Source organism: Sebastes umbrosus, chromosome 8 (assembly GCF_015220745.1).
Source record: "Sebastes umbrosus isolate fSebUmb1 chromosome 8, fSebUmb1.pri, whole genome shotgun sequence".
NCBI classification, from domain to species: domain Eukaryota; kingdom Metazoa; phylum Chordata; class Actinopteri; order Perciformes; family Sebastidae; genus Sebastes; species Sebastes umbrosus.
The window spans coordinates 2,084,922-2,102,417 of NC_051276.1; the positions used below are offsets into that span (position 1 = coordinate 2,084,922).

Below are 17,496 nucleotides of genomic sequence, written 5' to 3' on the forward strand. Positions count from 1 at the left end.
TCATGACCATAGGTGAGAGTAGGAACGAAGATTGAACGGTAGATCGAGAGCTTTGCCTTCCGGCTCAGCTCTCTTTTCGTCACAACGGTGACTCAATGATGCCAACCAAATTCATATCTCATCTTAGCTGTGCCTTCATTGTACATTAAACTGTCAAACATGCTTTTAAAAAGGATTTAAAAGAAGCACAATAACTGCTACATAAAAATCACAAACAAAAACATCTCATATACATTCTCTGACTTTCTATCTTCAGGAGATACAATAAAATACATTTTATACACCTAAATAGCTCATACTTCATGAAACTCAGAGATTGAATAATTGATCAAAGACAATGGTAAAAAACAACAAAAAAAATCACTTCCTTCACCCCTTCTCTGGGAAAAAAAAAAAAAAATCACAGTTGATTGGCTTGATAGAGATGTAAAGGCAAAAGGTTTTCACTATAGTAATCCCATATATGTTTGTGATAAACTCAAACACAGTGGGGTCATGAGGGGGTCAGAGGTGGAGGTTCATGGCCGGCGGTCGTATTCGCTGATCTTGCTTTTGATGTGTGACAGTTTGGACCTGAGATATTTACTCCTCTTCTTCTTAATATGGTAGTCTGGGGACTGCAAATGATAGAAAATAATTCAAACAATTAGATTTTATTCACAAAACCTCTTCTCTGTTTTCAGAGGACTGTATTTCACTGTAAAGAACAACACTGCTGGAAATCACTGCATATGCCTTACCTTCTTGAGATTCTTCAGTCTGGTGTATTTGTCCATGACATCCTGAGATTAGAAAGATACTAGTCAATGACTACTCAGAAGCACCTTCCCAGACTCACACACACATTTGATTCATGCTAAGGTATCTTAGCCTTTTACCCCAGTTTTTAGTCCAAAAATTTTAATTACCCCCACAATCACAGATGTTTGGATTTAGCAATGGCATACTTTTCCTTTACTGTTATTGTATTTCTAGTAACATTAGGGGAAACCTGAATTCAATAAGTATAAATGACAATGCATATCAGTCATATAAATCTCCTGTGACACCTTCTGCCTATTAAAACCGTTCTCATTCCCAGGGCATCATCAAATACTGCATATCAATACACAAGGCAACCTTAAGCATTGGTATGAGATGCACCAGGCTTTCCATTACCTATAATGTAAACCCATCGGCGTCCATGTTAAACGTTCAGGGAAAGTGCTGTGCTGTCATAGTTTAAAGAGCGAAAGAGACACACAGGGCAGATGGAAGGGGAGGTGGATGGGTCCAACAAACACAAGACATCATCCAGGAGGCCGCTGTTTGCGTCCCGTGCGTTAAATTTCACTTTCATATTACAATCAGCTGTTCGTTCATGTCCCGTGTTCACAGCGATCAGTGTCTTTTTCACTGTAATACGTAGTAGTTTTAAAGGGACTGTTTGTAAGAATCAGAAATTGCTTGTTAACAGCAACACCTGAGTGTGTGAGTGAGGGCAAGCAGGCAGGCAGAGGAGCAGAGTACAGCAGAGGCCCTGGAGACCAAAGCTACGGTCTCCCCCGCGTCCTCCGACCGCGGCCAACACTGTTTAACAGACGGGCTTCACTAGATACAACCAAGAGGTTTTGGTGCTTCCGTGTAGTTTGTGTTGGAGTCTTGTCTGAACAGCGTAGCCACACGCGAGCGCACATGGGACACCGACCCTCAATGATTTATACGTGTAAGAAGTTACAAACAGTCCCTTTAAGTACAACCATGTTGTTTTTTTCCTAAATCTAACTATAGTGGATTTGTAGGCTGCACCTACGCAGTGTTTTTGTTTAACTCACAACATTAAAGCTCGTGTTTACTGCAACCAAAAAGTGACGCCGAGGGGTCTGACAAAGCGTCAGTAGCCTTTATGTCGAGCTGGGATGAGAACGCATTGGTGTGGACTGTTCATCCTCACTTCAAAGAGCCAAAACTCAGTGGCTCTGCCACACTCACCAGGAACTGTGGACTGCCCTCAGGGTGTCGATGCAGATCTCTGTCCAGGTCAGCCAGGTCCTGGTTTATGCTGTCAAGCTCAGCCTGCATGGTCTTGTACTCCTGGTGTTCCCGGTCAAATTCCCGTTTGTAGCTCAGACGCTCTTGCTCATCCACAATGGAAGGAAACAAACTGCAGATGAGAACAGAATGCAATTTGGTCAATTCATTATGTGGTAACTAGCCATTACTAGTAATACCCTCTATTAGATACAGTGGGGTAGTGCACATACAAGATGGATGTATGGTGAAGAAATGCACACCAATCCCAGTCAAAAACAGTGTCATTCATCATAACAAAAAAGAAACTTAATGCAGCTTTTCCATAATCATAATTGGTGATCAGACCCCTCCATATCCACTCACACATAGAAGTCCTCTCCCTCCAGGTCATCTCCAGACTCCACAGTGTCATAGTTATTCAGTCTGGGCTTCAGGCCTCCCACAGAACTGCTGATCTCTGAGTCTCTGCAAATAAAATGATTGATTTATACATTTTTGCAGCCGCCTTGTCGGGTACCTTTTATTTCAAAATCATCACCGCCATTACACGTTACATCATTGCATATATTTTTTATAACAGTGTGAAGGAAGTGAGAGAGCGGTGTTATTGAGAACAAAGCAGCGAACCAGAGAAATGAAACGTTAATTTTTTTTATTCTTTCCCGGCGGTTACGTTCTAAAGCACAAATAAACACACAACTAAATCCGCACAATACTGCAGGAAGGAACCAAGTTGCTGGATTTTGAATGAATGCAGCCGAAGTCTGTGTTTGTGGATCAGCGATGCTCTCGGTCAAACTACGGACACACACGGATCACAGCAGCACTTGCGCACAGCAGATGAGAGGCGAAGGAGCAGGGAGGTCAGTGAAATACAGCTGTTTTGTATCTGACAGAGCTTAAGGACTTGTGCCTCGGTATCAGAAGCCGTGGGTCGTGACAAAGCAGCGATATTTGACCACCTGAACACACCTGCGCATCCTGCACGCTGTTATTGGTTGGGGGTTACACCCCCACCTGGGGCCGAAAGACTGTTTGCTGACGCCCAGAAGAGTCCCGAACACAGTAAAATAATAAGAAAAGATAAACTACAGGCAGAGGGCTGCAGGGTCTCTGCAGAAACACCACCACACATTTTGGTGGAGCATAAGTGATGATTGAGAGGGATTATTTTAGTATCTGTCTATACATTGTTTTTTTAGGAAATTCTTGCATATTATACCTTTAATTAGTTGTTAGAACCTCATTGAGCCGGGCATACGCAGGGTAATTAACAACCAAGCGGCACAGTGAGGAGAGGAAAGTTTCTGAAAACTCCAATGTGGACTGCTTTACTCTTTCCATACCTGGCATGGGACACTCCACTAGGTCTTAAACGATTCCTCCGTACAACTATAGGCTATACAGCACACTGTGTTTTGTACGGAGGACTATTAACGACGGGTTCACATAGGCCGCAAAGCGCTGGGTTATGTTAATCGTTGCAAGTACCGAAGCCTGGCTGTTCACACCAAGCCCCCAGGAAGAGCGCCGGGCATTGAAGCAAATTTTCGTAGTGGCCAAACGGCCATCAAGCCCAAAAATACTTTTTCCCATAGACTTACATTGGGAAAGAGACATCTGTAAATCAGCTGATCATTTTTTTAGGTAAATCAATATCCAAGTATGAACACTCTAATAGTCCTTATTTAAATCATTAGGTCCTAAAAGTTGTAAAATGCACTAATAGCCAAATCCAGAGTTATTTCCCTTCCTCCATTCATGTGAATGAGCCCCAGTCCGTGGCTGGACCGAGGGCTGGGAGGCGGAGTCAAAGGACTTTTGCGCCTGCTCTATGGGCCCAATGGATGCGGAAGATCGGTACTTTATCACTCTGCAGTCAAGCCATTTGGCTTCATGCACCACTGAGCAACTCTCTGGCAACTAACTGGCACCCTTCAATGCTGTATCCAGTTCTCTTTATAGACGGGTTTCTTTCAGAAAACATTTACTGGGTGCGTGCGCATTCAGGGCAAAAGTGCTTTTGGCAGCGTAGATTTTGCATTGTTGACTATACTAGACCCCTGCAGAGTCCGACCACCAGATACCATTATCATATGACGTACTAGTATGAGATTTCATTATTATTATCACATGTTATGGACGTTATATCAGACATACTGTTAAGTGTGACTTGACTTGGGGGGGACCAGGGTCTGTTTGGTTGACACTCCAGTCAGAGTTCAAGTTACGTGAGCCCCTCTTGACTGCCGCCAGACACTTTTTCCTTCGCGATTCCTCGACAGGTATAATGTTAATATAAACTGGAGACTTGGATTTTGGTCTTGTTATTAGTACAACCAGTCCCACAGCAGCTCTTTGTATGTCGGGCAGGTGGACATTAACATTAGATCCTTGACGGCTCCCTAATAAATAGCGTGTTGCTGGTTGCTAGGTAATGTGAGCGGTTAGCCCTCAATCGGAAGCGTAATGCCAAAAGACAATACAGTATTGCAGAAATGTCCGATTCAAATTCAAACGAACGTTGGCTAAAGTTAACTTCGACGGCCGCTTGTTGTTGTGACCGTGGGAGAGGAGGAGCGGCTGCCCCGGTAGACTACCAGACGTCTTCCCTTCAAAATGTAACGTTACGGCGTACCGGAGTGAGCTTTCCCCGCCGTAACAAAACAAAAACTGTGTACAGTGTGTCTATTGTAAAACCCAACTAGCCTACCACAGTAGCACAACGACAATGCTTCTGCATCTCAGCAGAAGGCATCCAGTATACGCATACGTCAGCCACCGTGATGGGAGACTTTGGCCAATCACAGCTCTTTTCAGAGAGAGCGTTTCTATTGGCTGTGGTCCGGCTGGTGGGCGGTGCTTGGTATTTCTTCAACTGACCTCAACCAAGCCCCCATGAAGCCCCCCCCCCATTGTTTTTGCTATTGATCAATAGGCATTGTTCCTTCACATCAGTTCAGGTTAGCCTACTTTAGACAAGCTTCAGATCATTGCCATCAGACTGAGCTAACAAAGACCGTAAACTCATCAGGCTCATTTCAAGCTGAGAGAAAATGGCAGGCCCTTGCAAAGTGTGCTGTATGATGCATAGCTTACCCTGGCAGGTAAAGAGGCTTGTGGTGGTCCAGCTTGTCCAGATAGTCTCTGGACCCCCTCACTTTGGGATTAGAGTCATTCACCAGAAATTCTGGGTTACCAGACACATTGGTCACCTGAAGCAAGAGACAAGGTCAAACTTTTTTTGTTTAAGAATTCATAGGAGTTTGAGAGTAAACATGTTACTGTAGATATGAGTTTGACAGTAAACATGTTACTGTAGATATGAGTTTGAAGCTCAGTTTTGGTCAAATTTTGTGTGGAATAATAAAAGCCCTAAAATAATCCTAAATAAAAAAAATGTGTGGAATGAATCAAAACTTAAAAAAAGGGACACTACCAATTTCACAAATGAATAGTAGCGATGGGGGTAGTCATCAGGCTGTGAAAACAGTGGTATCTGTCTTCTGTAGCTCTGGAGGAGCTTTGTCAAGTCTCAGAATATAACCCTGAAGACAACACATTTATAACAGACAGCCTGTGTTAGACTACAAACTGGGGCATGCAAGGGGGTTGAGCAGGTATGGAGATGCTAATGAAAAGGGTCTAACTATCTAGTTGCGTTATGGGATGTTTATCCATTGTTTTTGGATCCAGTGTTTTTGGAGCTTGAGCCATACTAAAGATAAATGTCAGCATGCCTTGGGCTTCAGCTGCTTGAATTTTTCGCTACTCTTATTTTCAACTACCTCTCACAAGTCCCTCAACTTTATGAAAGTGCAATACTAAATCACTAGAGTACCATTCTATCGGTCATGTGATAAATAACTATGTTATACCACTTCAATGACTTTACACTGTGTCTTGTAAAGATAATCATGTCAAGTAAACATTTTTACTGTTCTTACATACATTTTTACCGTATGTACCTCATTAGAGCAAAAAAGGAAAAATCTGCAGTTGCAGATGACTTTTAATACATTACTAGCCATTAATAATAATAAACTTTATCATAATATATCAGATAAGACGTATATTTTATGGACTTCAGTGGCATGTATTCTTCAATTTTACTACAGATTTTTTATTATCTATTTTTTCTCATTTGTTATATACTAAATAGGGCTGCCAAAGTTAACGCGATAATAACGCCATCATTAGTTTTAACGCCACTAATTTCTTTAACGCATTAACGCAAATTGCGATTTTTAGGTTGTAGCGGGCTCAGTTTTAAAGCTAGAGTGAAGATGCTGGCATCATATCAAACTAAAAAAACAAAAGAATCCATCGGTACCAATCATGTCTTACCTCTTTGTCACAAAAGAGGCTAAATAACGCTCCAAACTTGTGCAAAATTTTGGCAAGGCAAAGCTTGCATGACCATTTTCAAAGGGGTCTCTTGACTTCTGACCTCCAGATATGTGAATGTAAATGGGTTTTATAGGTAGCCACGAGTCTCCCCTTTACAGACATGCCCACTTTATGATAATCACATGCAGTTTGGTGCAAGTCATAGTCAAGTCAGCACACTGACACACTGACAGCTGTTGTTGCCTGTTGGGTTGCAGTTTACCATGTTATGATTGGAGCATATTTTTATGCTAAATGCAGTACCTGTGAGGGTTTCTGGACAATATCTGTCATTGTTTTGTGTTGTTAATTGATTTCCAATAATAAATATATTCATACATTTCCATAAAGCAGCATATTTGCCCACTCCCATGTTGATAAGAGTACTTGACAAATCTTCCTTTAAGGTAAATTTTGAACAGATAAAAATGGTGTGATTAATTTGTGATTGATCGCTATTAAGTACGAATAATCATGCGATTAATCGCAATTAAATATTCTAAGCGATTGACAGCCCTAATTCTAAAGTATACAGTAATAACAACACATCAGTCCTAGATTAAGAAACTCTTTTATGGGATTTTTTTATTTGCTTGATTTCAGCCATTGTATTACAAAGATACCCATTTTTAAAATCCATTTTCTCTTACAAAATGTTGCTGTCCTGAGGTTTCAGTATGCTTTTCCTGAGGCTCCTAGCTTATGCTACCCTAACCTGTTCTCTCCATATGATAAACACTCTGGTTGTATGCACCATTCACCAGGACCAACCGGTTCCTCTACTTCTCCATGCATGCCTGAGTACCACCGATACCATGACTTCCATCAACAGGAAGTCTGAGACAATGTCTCTCAGCCATTACAACTGCTGAAATGTCAGGTGTGAATGTAATGCTGGGAAAATCCACACACCTGGAATGAAAACTATGCTGCTATGGAGGTAGTTTTCAGGTTAACACTTTCATTTGTGCCTTTGTCTTCGGAACACAAACCATGATGATGTCACTACTGGAAATGTAAGAACACTTAAATTTGTATTATAGTTCTTTTGTACATCCACTCATTAGGATTAGGATTAGGAAAATGTAGTTTCAATGTTGTACTTTCTAATAGTTGTTGGATAAGTTTTTATTTTTAGAACACATCCTCCTGATAACACGGCACATCATGCTACAAGAGTGGCTTAACAGACCACACCCAGAAACTGCAAATGATACCATCCTTCCCTGCCCCACGTCTCGCCTGACACACACACATACACGCACTTACACACTCTTACTCTTTTCCGCCCTCTCCATATCAGGTTTGTTGGCGATTCATAACGTCACTGCATCAGTTTTTTTGCGCCGTGCCTCATAAGATGTATGAACATAAAAACAATGCGGAGCCATCTGGATGAGCCGATGCACGGCATGGGGGAGGGAGGTTGAGAACGAGAGGGTAATGTAATTTATCAATACAATGTTTATGTCCTTTTTGTAAAATAATTGAACTGTTCTTCATAGCTTTTTTTTTAATTTGTGAACAAATAAAATTAATGAAACATTATCTAAAAGTTTTCTGAATCTGCTCTTTTGATTTATATAATATGATTTTACATGGCACACATTTCCAAAAGAAAGGCTGTGATATGTCTAAATAATAATATAATTATTTAACTTTAGGCATTATCTAGCCCATAGTAGCCTAATAATAATAATAATAATGGTCCAAAATGGGGTGAAATTGCATAGTTTTAAGTCAAAAACCTTCAAATTTTTTGACTCTTGTTTTGAGTTGTTTGGTGGATTGGATGATTGAACTCTCTATCAGTAACAAGGAACAAACAAGACAATTGACTATTTTACACTTTAATTCATTTAAAACACCGTCAGGAGCCTCAGTAGCGGTGGAAGATCCATACGCAGCCACAACAGCCTGGCACCTCCTCCTCATGCTGGTCACCAACCTGGTCACACGTTGCTGTGGGATGGCGTTCCATTTCTCAACCAGGATTCGTTGCAGGTCAGCCAGCGTGGTTGTGGTTCTGTCAATGATGTCACTGGCAAAACAAGGCTTGTCATTATTCTGGTTGAGGAATGGAACGCCATCCCACAGCAACGTGTGACCAGGTTGGTGACCAGCATGAGGAGGAGGTGCCAGGCTGTTGTGGCTGCGTATGGATCTTCCACCCGCTACTTAGCAACCTTCTTGAATGTCGCCATGTTTATTGTTTACATCATGGTAGTGTTGAGAAGGGAACCCGCAAGACGGTTAAGGTTAGGCAAAGTAGGACAATTTAAAGTGGCCACTTTAAAAGTACATTCTAACACTTAGTACCCATGTGTTTTGACATACTGTCTTTTACTTAGTTCAGTTCACAGTTTATAACTACTGTCCATAATTTGTTGAATTGACCTGTTGTATTTAGTTAATATTAGTTTGTTGAATAAAGGTACATTCAGTTGATCAAGGCTTTTGCTCTTAAAAAAGGCACTCAGATGCCATAAACTCACCCTCACCCTCACCCTCACACTCACACTCACACTCACACTCACACTCACACTCACCCACTCCCCGACGCTGTTGCGTAGACCATCATTGACGACCTTCACTTCCTCCCAGAGAATACGATCCCGGCCCCAGCGCCTGATTTCCTTGCGAGTCTTGACTGCAAACACCAGCAGGATGATGAGGGCAACAAACACCAGGAAGCCCAGGACAATAGCTATGGCCTGCAGGAACAACAGAACTCAATTTCAGCGGGCTGGAATATACATCCACTAACATAAAGAGTAAATAACAGGGATGTCTGGAGTAGGGATGCACCGATACTGATACTGGATCGGATATCGGTGACAATGGGGCCGATCCATTTAATTAAATTTTATGTTTATATACTATATACATTTTATATGGTAATTTGAATTCCTGTTTAAGTTTTGACCAATTTATTGCCGCATTAAAAAGGTTTACACTTGAATTGTAATTCCTGTTAAATTTGGAAGATTTTTTACCAAGTTGCTGAAGTGCAATTTATGTTCTTAATAATAAAGAACAATTCAATTAATTTACATCTATGTATTTATTGGTCACATTTTGTTTTAAAAAGTTATGAAAGCAATGCTTAAGTCAGTCCTGATGTTGCCATAAAGTAATGATCCCAGTCACTTCCACACAGTGAGGCATACAGCTTATTGATTAAACACTGGTATCGGTTCGATAAATGGTATTGGCCGATACCCTAAGCTCAGAGGCCTGTACTACGGAGGAGGATTTGGCGTTGGTGAGGTAACTTCAGGGTTAACTCTGGGTTTTTCGTCCTACGACAACTTCTTACTGGGGTAAATCGCCATGGTAACTGATGCCGAACAGCTAACCTGCTCCGGAGCAAGTTATGTTCAAGATTAGAGATCAACTCATATAAAAGCACCGCCTACTGACCAATCAAAGCTTGGTGCGTAGATTGTGTGATAATATTACACACATATGAAGAAGTTACCGTCATAATCCAGGCTAAAAACAACACAGTTTAAACTGACAAATTCAAGAAGGACAAACTGGCTGTATGCTGTGGGTGTTTACTGCTTTGAATTATGTTTTTATCTTTATTTTTTAAATTGCTTTTAAGTCCATTTCACACCGCCGGAGTCACAGACGCAGCTGAAAGAAGGCTGAAACAGTCATACACGCCACATCTTAGCTAAATGGTATAATGATGTGTCTACTATCTGTTATATTTTGAAAGCTATTTATACATCACTGCCCCATCTAGACAAACATATGTGACTTTTGAGTGTTCCGTTAAATTCATAAATCTGTTAATTTACACATTCACACATCGTATGCTTTTCTTTTGCCAGCTGTCCTTCCTGCAACTGCATTACTTTTTGTCTGGATTATGTGTTTAACTTCTTTGTACTTGTCTAATATTATATTTTGCTCTTTATTTGTAAAATGTGTAGCTCTGCTGACAGTAGACTTGTCCATGTCCGTGAATGGTCATATACTGCAAACACCGCCCCGTTCATGTGAACGCGTTCACAGCCAGATTGAGAATCCCTGCGTTGCTTTACCGAGTTGATAACCACCTTCGTAGGACCGCTTAGCGGGATCTTGTTTGTTAGGGTTATTGAAGCCAGATAACGAGAAGATACCCTGGGTATGTTGAACTCCATTCGTAGTACAGGCCTCTGGTATTGCTATCAGTATCGGGACTGAAAAAGTCTAGTCTAGTCTAGTCTGGAGGTGGGAACCAACACAAGCCTCAGACTTATCAGTACTGGATCTGAGTGGATAGAGCAAACAGGATTGCTCCAAGCCGCTGCCTCCATGTAAAAGGGTCAGTTCACCAAAATCCCCCCAAAATTACAAAGAAACTTCTTCCACTACCCCCAAACAATAGAAAATCATCATTTGGTTTAAGGAGCTCAAAGCATCCAAAATGACATTTGAAAAACTCAACAGCAACACTTCTATCTAGAAACATTGTCCTGGCTACTATGAATAATCCACAGATTATTGTTATCGCCTGCTATCCATCTCCATGCTAAATGATGTGACCAGTGAGCCTCTAAATATTGTTAGGCGTCCATCACATTGATTATTATGTCAGCTACAGAGACATGCTGTTGAGTGTGACAGATATCCTGAAGTTTCTCCATGAAGTTATACAAGACTCTGCCATGTTGATTTTTATATTATACTGAAATGAATTAGAGCCAATGACTTAGTAAGTCAAACCGTGGAAGAGCTACAGTAGAACACAGCATAATACATAGAAATGGTTAGCAATGATAAAGTGAAAGTGAAAAGCAAGCATATCACACCTCTTGGGGCTCCACCACACAGTAATGGTAGAGATACTGGTTGAGGAAGATGCCCTGGGCCTGGTTCTGGTTCTGATACTGGGCACACAGTTGGCGGACCTGGCTGTAGTAGACAGACCCTGTGGACTGGGCTGTCGGGTTCACCGCCACCAGGTACACGATAGTGGCGATGATCATCAGGAATGCCAAGATGGCACAGATGATGATGGTTGCTAGGTAGAACTTTGATGAGCGGGCAGCATTTTGCCTTGAAACAACCAACACAAATATGATGAGCACAGCTATGAAGGTAATGCCAGAGATGGCAATAATGAAGCCTTTGCCAGCTTTGGGATCCATTTGTGTTCCTCCAGAGCCATAGGAGCTGCCGCCAATGCCAGCGCCGCCTCCATACTGGCCGGCTCCATACTGGCCGCCTCCACCTCCAAATGAGCCGCCTCCATAAGAGCCACCACCAATACCTGGCAACAAGCCAGAGCCACCTCCCAGACCCAAGAGGCTCATATCGTAGTCCCAGGCCAGTGTGGAGGCCACACAGGCAAACACAGCCACACACATGATGATGATGATGATACACAATATCTTCATCACACCAGGTGGTGAAGTCCAGCGATAGAAGTGAAGCATCTTCTCTCCTGGGTAGTTGGAAAAGGCTGGGTTGGATATGCGCTCACTGTGCCTGTGGTGTCTGCTGCTATGGCTGCAATAGAAGAGGACAGGGGAGCTGTGTTCAATGGATGTTTTAACAAAACAAATTAAGTGATCTTTAACCTCGGACATTTCAGACAACATTTCACAAAACACAACATTTCACCAAACACTAGGGATGTCACGATACCAGTAGTCGATACCAATACCAGTCAATTTCCACGATTCCCGATACCAAATTTGATACCACGGTAAAAAAAACATGTAATGTGTACATGTGTCTATATATATCCTCAGACTGCAAGCAGTAGTTTAAATTCACTGAAATGGTGACATTTCACTGGGTAAAGGCTACCAGAGGTGGGACCAAGTCATTGTTTTACAGGTCACAAGTAAGTCTCAAGTCTGTGACTCAAGTCCCAACTCAGGTCTCGAGTCCTAAACGAGGCCTATGCGCTCTTCATCAAATGTAACGTCATCTTAACAGCAGAATAACTGGATCCATCTGGTGCTCAGTAACATAACGATAGTTCTTTATGGTTTTCTCCTGAAACTTGATTGGATGCTGTTGGATTGGTTCAAACAAAGTGGATCTGGGGAGTTAAGTGTAAGATAATCAAATGCAAGTCCCAATAACATTCACTGGAAATACAGAGTCCAGAGTTCAATAAAAAAACACCACTTTTCAGATATTTAGCAATAAACAACAAAAGATAGAAATTCAGTTTGTGCATTTCAGTTTTTTCCCTCACGAGTGAATCCTCTTCTCGAAAACATAAAGGATCTCTGCGTCTCTGGATCTCGCTGCTGCATGGCGCTGTTGTGTGTGTGAACAGAGGACGGAAGCAGCCGCATTTGACGCTTGGTGGATGTTCACTTCGGACCCTGCAGGCATCATATGATACCTTCGGTACTGTAGAAAACGAGTACCATCACGTTTTTAGAATTTTGGCATCGACTTAGTACCGAAGTATCGGTTCTCGTCACATTCCACAAACATTTCACAAAACACAACATGTCCAAAAAGACGACATTTCACAAATTACGATTTTTCACAAAACACAACATCTCCCAAAACAACGAATTTGACAAAACACAACATTTGAGAAAACAACATTTCAGATTACAGACAAGGTGGGACAAAGCTTCTTGTTTGTGATTGGACAGAACCCAAGTCCCTGGCGACAGTTCAATGGCATTTCCTGGTTCTATTGTTTACTACTCTCAGCAATGACCTTGCACAAATTTTAAACTGCGTTTGAAAGTATGCAAGAGGAGATTGAAATCATAAGGGAACATTCTTACTGAGGATATTCATATGATGTAATTTCTCATTATGCTTTTCAGCAAATCATGACATTGAAATGTCCCATGAAACCCTGAAAACACGCTTGAATGAAGTAGGCCTGAGGAAACCGGGTGGCTAATCCTCAACAAGTGAAATCAGAAGTGCTATCTTGTCAGAGCTGCGTGGACCTGGGCCCTGTACTACGGAGCAGGATTTGGGGTTAGCGAGGTAACTTCAGGTTTAACCCTGGATATCTTGAACATAACCTGCTCTGGAGCAGGTTATGTTCAAGATAACAGATTAACTTGTATAAAGGACCGCCTACTGACCAATCAAAGCTCGATGTGCGGATCTTAAGCTAATATTACACAAATATGAATAAATTAAAATCATAATCCAGGCTAAAAGCAACACAGATTAAACCAAATGCAGAAATGACCATCTACACTTTTCAAAAATAGAATACATTTTCTTTACATGCAAGCTTACCTAATACCAAAATTATGGATCTTTCTTGTCTTATTTACAAATGCTTGCACACAGCATGCCATAAATGAAAACCTAATGTTCAAAACTTTAAATAGTATAAAGCCTTTACTTCTGCAACAACATCCGCTCTAAAGCTATATTAAAACAGCTTTTTTACGAACAGAGGCCTCATTTATAACCGTTGCGGATGCACAAAAAAGGGCTTGAAAAGTGCCTAAAACAGAGAGAGGCACGTTTTGACTGGAAATGGAAAAAAATGAAGATCTGAAACTAAGATTATTTTTTTACTGTCTATTAATCTGTTCAATTTTTTTTTAATTAATTGTCAATAAAATGTCACAAAAAATGCCCATCTCAATTTCTCAGAGCCCAAGCTGCTTTTTTCAAATGTAGCTGACTAGCAGTTCAAAACCCAAACATATTCAATTGACAGTGAAATTTAAAAAAGGAAAAAAAATCCCAGGATTTAAGCAGATGGATCCAGCAAATATCTGTTAATTTGGCATAAATGATCATTTACCAAATTGTTGATTAACATTTGGTTGATTGACTAATTGACTTAGGGAATTGCTGAACAATGAGTCAAATATGAAAACAACCCTTCTGATAAAAGCTGTCTTATTTTCAAATGGCCTCTTGGCCACCAAAACAAGAGTCACTACAGTTTTGCTGACTAACAAATTAGTGATAGTGCTCAAACCCGGCAACTTCACTGGAGGCAGGACTCAAGAGATGCAGTGTAGAGTCCTTCTGCAGGAAGCAGCTGTTGGTCAAGAAATAGTTCCAATGCACAATTTAAGTAGTTCTAAAACTAAAATGTTTCCTTTCTATTTCACACTTGTTGCATAAATGCACAAAACACAACATAGAACTAAAGACAGGCAGAATAATATTCCAGAGGGAGATGGGTAATCGTCAGTAACTAGAGGCTTTACAGCATTACATGAGCTGGTTCTGTAAAAGACAACAATGGGCCCCTGCAAAAACATTCCATGTCCACAAGGTAGTAGTGTTAAATATGTGTAGCCCAATACACATAAATTCAACTCCGGTAAAGCAGACTAATCAAGACAGAATACTAACTTGAAGCTGATATTACAACAGCTAAAAGGTAAGCAAAACCTTTTGAACTTCTTCACGGCTCTAACTTCTTCACAGTGTTTGGACTGTACCTTTAAGGCTGTAACTAATGATTATATTCATCAATTCATTGAAATTCATTGATTAGTCATCATTGGTCCATCAGAAAATAGTGAAACAAGGTAGTGTCATAAAAGTCCCAAATCCAATAATATAATATAAGACAGGGAAAAGCAACAAATGTTCATATTTGAGAAGCTGGAAGCATTGAAAGTTTGGCTCTTTTGCTTTAAAATTGACTTGATTAAAAAATTAATTATCAAAATAGTTACCAATTAATTTCCTGTCAATCAATTAATCGTTGCAGCTCTATGTACTTTATCCACGTTGTCTCTACGAGACCCACAGAAATATGATGATTGGTTGTTGCTGTTTTTTTGGGTAAAGCAGAAAAAAGGCATATTTCCCAAAAATGTGGAAAAGTGTTTATTTAAACAATTATACTGCTGCTGTTGGAACCCTCAGCTGATACAGAGTTATGTGCCCTGAAAAGTAAAGTCATAGTGGCTGAGACATGAGGATCACAGTGTAGTAGTGAGGGATACATGCAGGTCAACTTACTGTTTGCTACCACTTGGCTGGTACGGCGGGGGGCTGTGTTTATGTGTCGGCATCCTGAAATCCAACTGGAGCTCACGCTGCTAAAAATAAAATTAAAAAAATAGATAAATAAAAAATAACAACTATTGATTTTGCATAAACAGAAGAAAAGTGACTGTATGATATTAACTATCAATATCACTGTTCGATCACATATCTTCCCTGTGGAGCCACAAAGCAGCAGCCATCCATTGTGATATCCACCAAGTTTTCCACCAATACAATGACTTCTGTACCAACCCCAGCAACTTTACTTCTCAAATGTATGTAACTACCATTTGGAAAAGAAAAAAAAATATGAACTGAAACTGAATAAGGAGATACATCAAAGTGTTGGTGTTGTCATGCTGTGCAGACTTTTGCAATTAATAAACACTTAAAACTGTATTTGATTTGATGTACTGACATGGGCATCGCTTGTTTTCCCAATAATTGATATCGATACCAAAACAACAGTTTTTGCGATACCTTACTTTGAGAAATGTAACAATGTTTTCCTTCAAAACCTTTTTAAGTCAAACTTATCAAATGTTATGTTAAACAATGTCCAAAACACAGTTTTAACACTATGTGCTGTGGACACATTTCTGTTAGTACTGAAAAAGCATGGAGGTTCCAAACCCAGCCCTACTGAGAGAAATAGAAACCAAAATGGAATGCTTGTCTACGCTTGTTTTAATCTGGTATGTTTTGTTGATGTCATACTTCTGTGTGGGAAGTAAACTATAGTATGCCAACTAAATATCCTATGTACACTTCATATAGAGCTTGATGGAGTGATGGATGGCTTAAATCATTCAAAAACAAATCTTCAAATATTGACCTTCAGCAGTGATCTGCTGTTGAGCTGTTCAACCAACAGAAGAGGAAGAGGAAAGCCTACTGCTCAGACTTCAGGTTTGTTTGTGGTGAAACAAAGCAGCAGTAAGTGGGAGGAGAGATACTGGCACACTAACTGAGACTAAGTTTCCAAAAAATGAGCAGCTGATGAGTCAGACTGAGCTGGGTTAGCTAGTTTCACAGAGAATTAAACTATACTGTTCACTAGGCTAGTTGATATGATTGATATATACACAATCCAAAGAGGTTTCACACACAGGGAAAAAAAATATCAAATATCAATGATTCCCATTTGAAAGTAAGCCTTTCAATCTAGTCATGTATGCTGTCATCACTGGAGAGATGAGAGAGTAAAGAACAACAGCTCAAACAGACATTCAGCTGGCTACCTGCTCAACCAACGCACAAACAGACAAGGTGAGTCAGGCAGGTAACATGGGTCCTGAAAATGGCGAAACTAAACGATCATTGTTCTTCAGTCACTTTAGAAGCTTTAAACACAGATGAGAGGAGATGTCATGTGTCTCTTAATACGTCCTCAACATTCGGTAATATGTTTAAATTGACCCACCTAGTATGAAGACCCGTCTGATCCGGATGAAGACAGTCACACGCTGAGAGATGAACGCAAACAACACGCACACTCACAGGGCGCGTGGACGTGTCCTGCGCGCTCAAGTAGTACAAAGAGACGCGCCTACAGGTGTGTGGGTGTGTGTGTGTGTCCATCATGTGGGCTCCTCCCTAGACAGGACTAACCTGTCCTCTCTCTCCATCAAGCAACAAGGAGGAGGCAGAAGCTCCGTTTCCAGTCTCAGGGACGTCAGTGGACCTGACCTGGACACACCTTGACCTGGACACACCCTGAGTCCCCGAGGAAGTCACGAGGCCTGTTTACGCGCTTGGAGTTTCAGTTGTTCAGCATGCTCTCACTAAAAGTAACACGTTTATTTTTACGTTTGTTTGTCATTCATCCGAATGAATGAGGCAGAGCTTAAATGTCAATATTGTAGTTTCATTATCAATATCTGAATATATTTCTATACATTCAATATTATTCTCAGTATCTATAATTTATGTTTTAAAATCACAAAAAAATATATATATATTTTTTTACTGTTAGAAATCGTACTTCCTAATTAGAAATTCATTTAAAAAAATTTAATTAGTAGTATTTTACAAAATAATATGATATTGGTAAATGCTGATTTTGAGTGTGACAAGTGGGTCTTATTCAAAGTTAAAATATAGGTTATACTGTATATAAAAAATAACCTAAGG

At 40.5% G+C, this 17,496-nt stretch overlaps 1 protein-coding gene and 1 long non-coding RNA gene across 3 annotated transcripts; one reads left to right on the plus strand and one right to left on the minus strand.

Annotated features, from left to right (window-relative positions):
• Positions 1–116: 116 nt before the first annotated feature.
• Positions 117–16,918, minus strand: oclnb (occludin b). Of its 2 annotated transcripts, none has more exons than XM_037779103.1 (9): positions 16,787–16,918; positions 15,337–15,416; positions 11,211–11,910; positions 8,952–9,116; positions 5,113–5,228; positions 2,377–2,478; positions 1,972–2,143; positions 741–782; positions 117–617 (listed from the first exon to the last, which is right to left on the minus strand). In XM_037779103.1, exons 2-9 carry the CDS (start codon positions 15,387–15,389, stop codon positions 519–521), a joined length of 1,449 nt encoding a protein of 482 aa, XP_037635031.1. In that variant the 5' UTR covers positions 15,390–15,416; positions 16,787–16,918; the 3' UTR covers positions 117–518. The 2 variants fall into 2 exon arrangements, with proteins under 2 accessions (XP_037635031.1, XP_037635032.1); XM_037779104.1 differs by having other exon boundaries at positions 15,337–15,413; positions 16,787–16,873.
• Positions 13,188–17,171, plus strand: LOC119493628. Its single transcript, XR_005208001.1, has 5 exons — positions 13,188–13,374; positions 16,141–16,272; positions 16,532–16,632; positions 16,791–16,918; positions 16,996–17,171. It is a non-coding gene; the product is annotated as an uncharacterized LOC119493628 (long non-coding RNA).
• The last annotated feature ends 325 nt before the right edge of the window (positions 17,172–17,496 follow it).

Excerpts from the sequence above, each read along its gene's own strand:
- oclnb (XM_037779103.1), bottom strand. The coding sequence starts at position 15,389 with ATGCCGACACATAAACACAGCCCCCCGCCGTACCAGCCAAGTGGTAGC. Across the intron at positions 11,911-15,336 it reads CAGCCAAGTGGTAGCAAACA|CCATAGCAGCAGACACCACA; the intron begins GTAAGTTGACCT and ends CTTCTATTGCAG. Across the intron at positions 2,479-5,112 it reads AAGCCTCTTTACCTGCCAGG|AGACTCAGAGATCAGCAGTT; the intron begins GTAAGCTATGCA and ends TTTTATTTGCAG.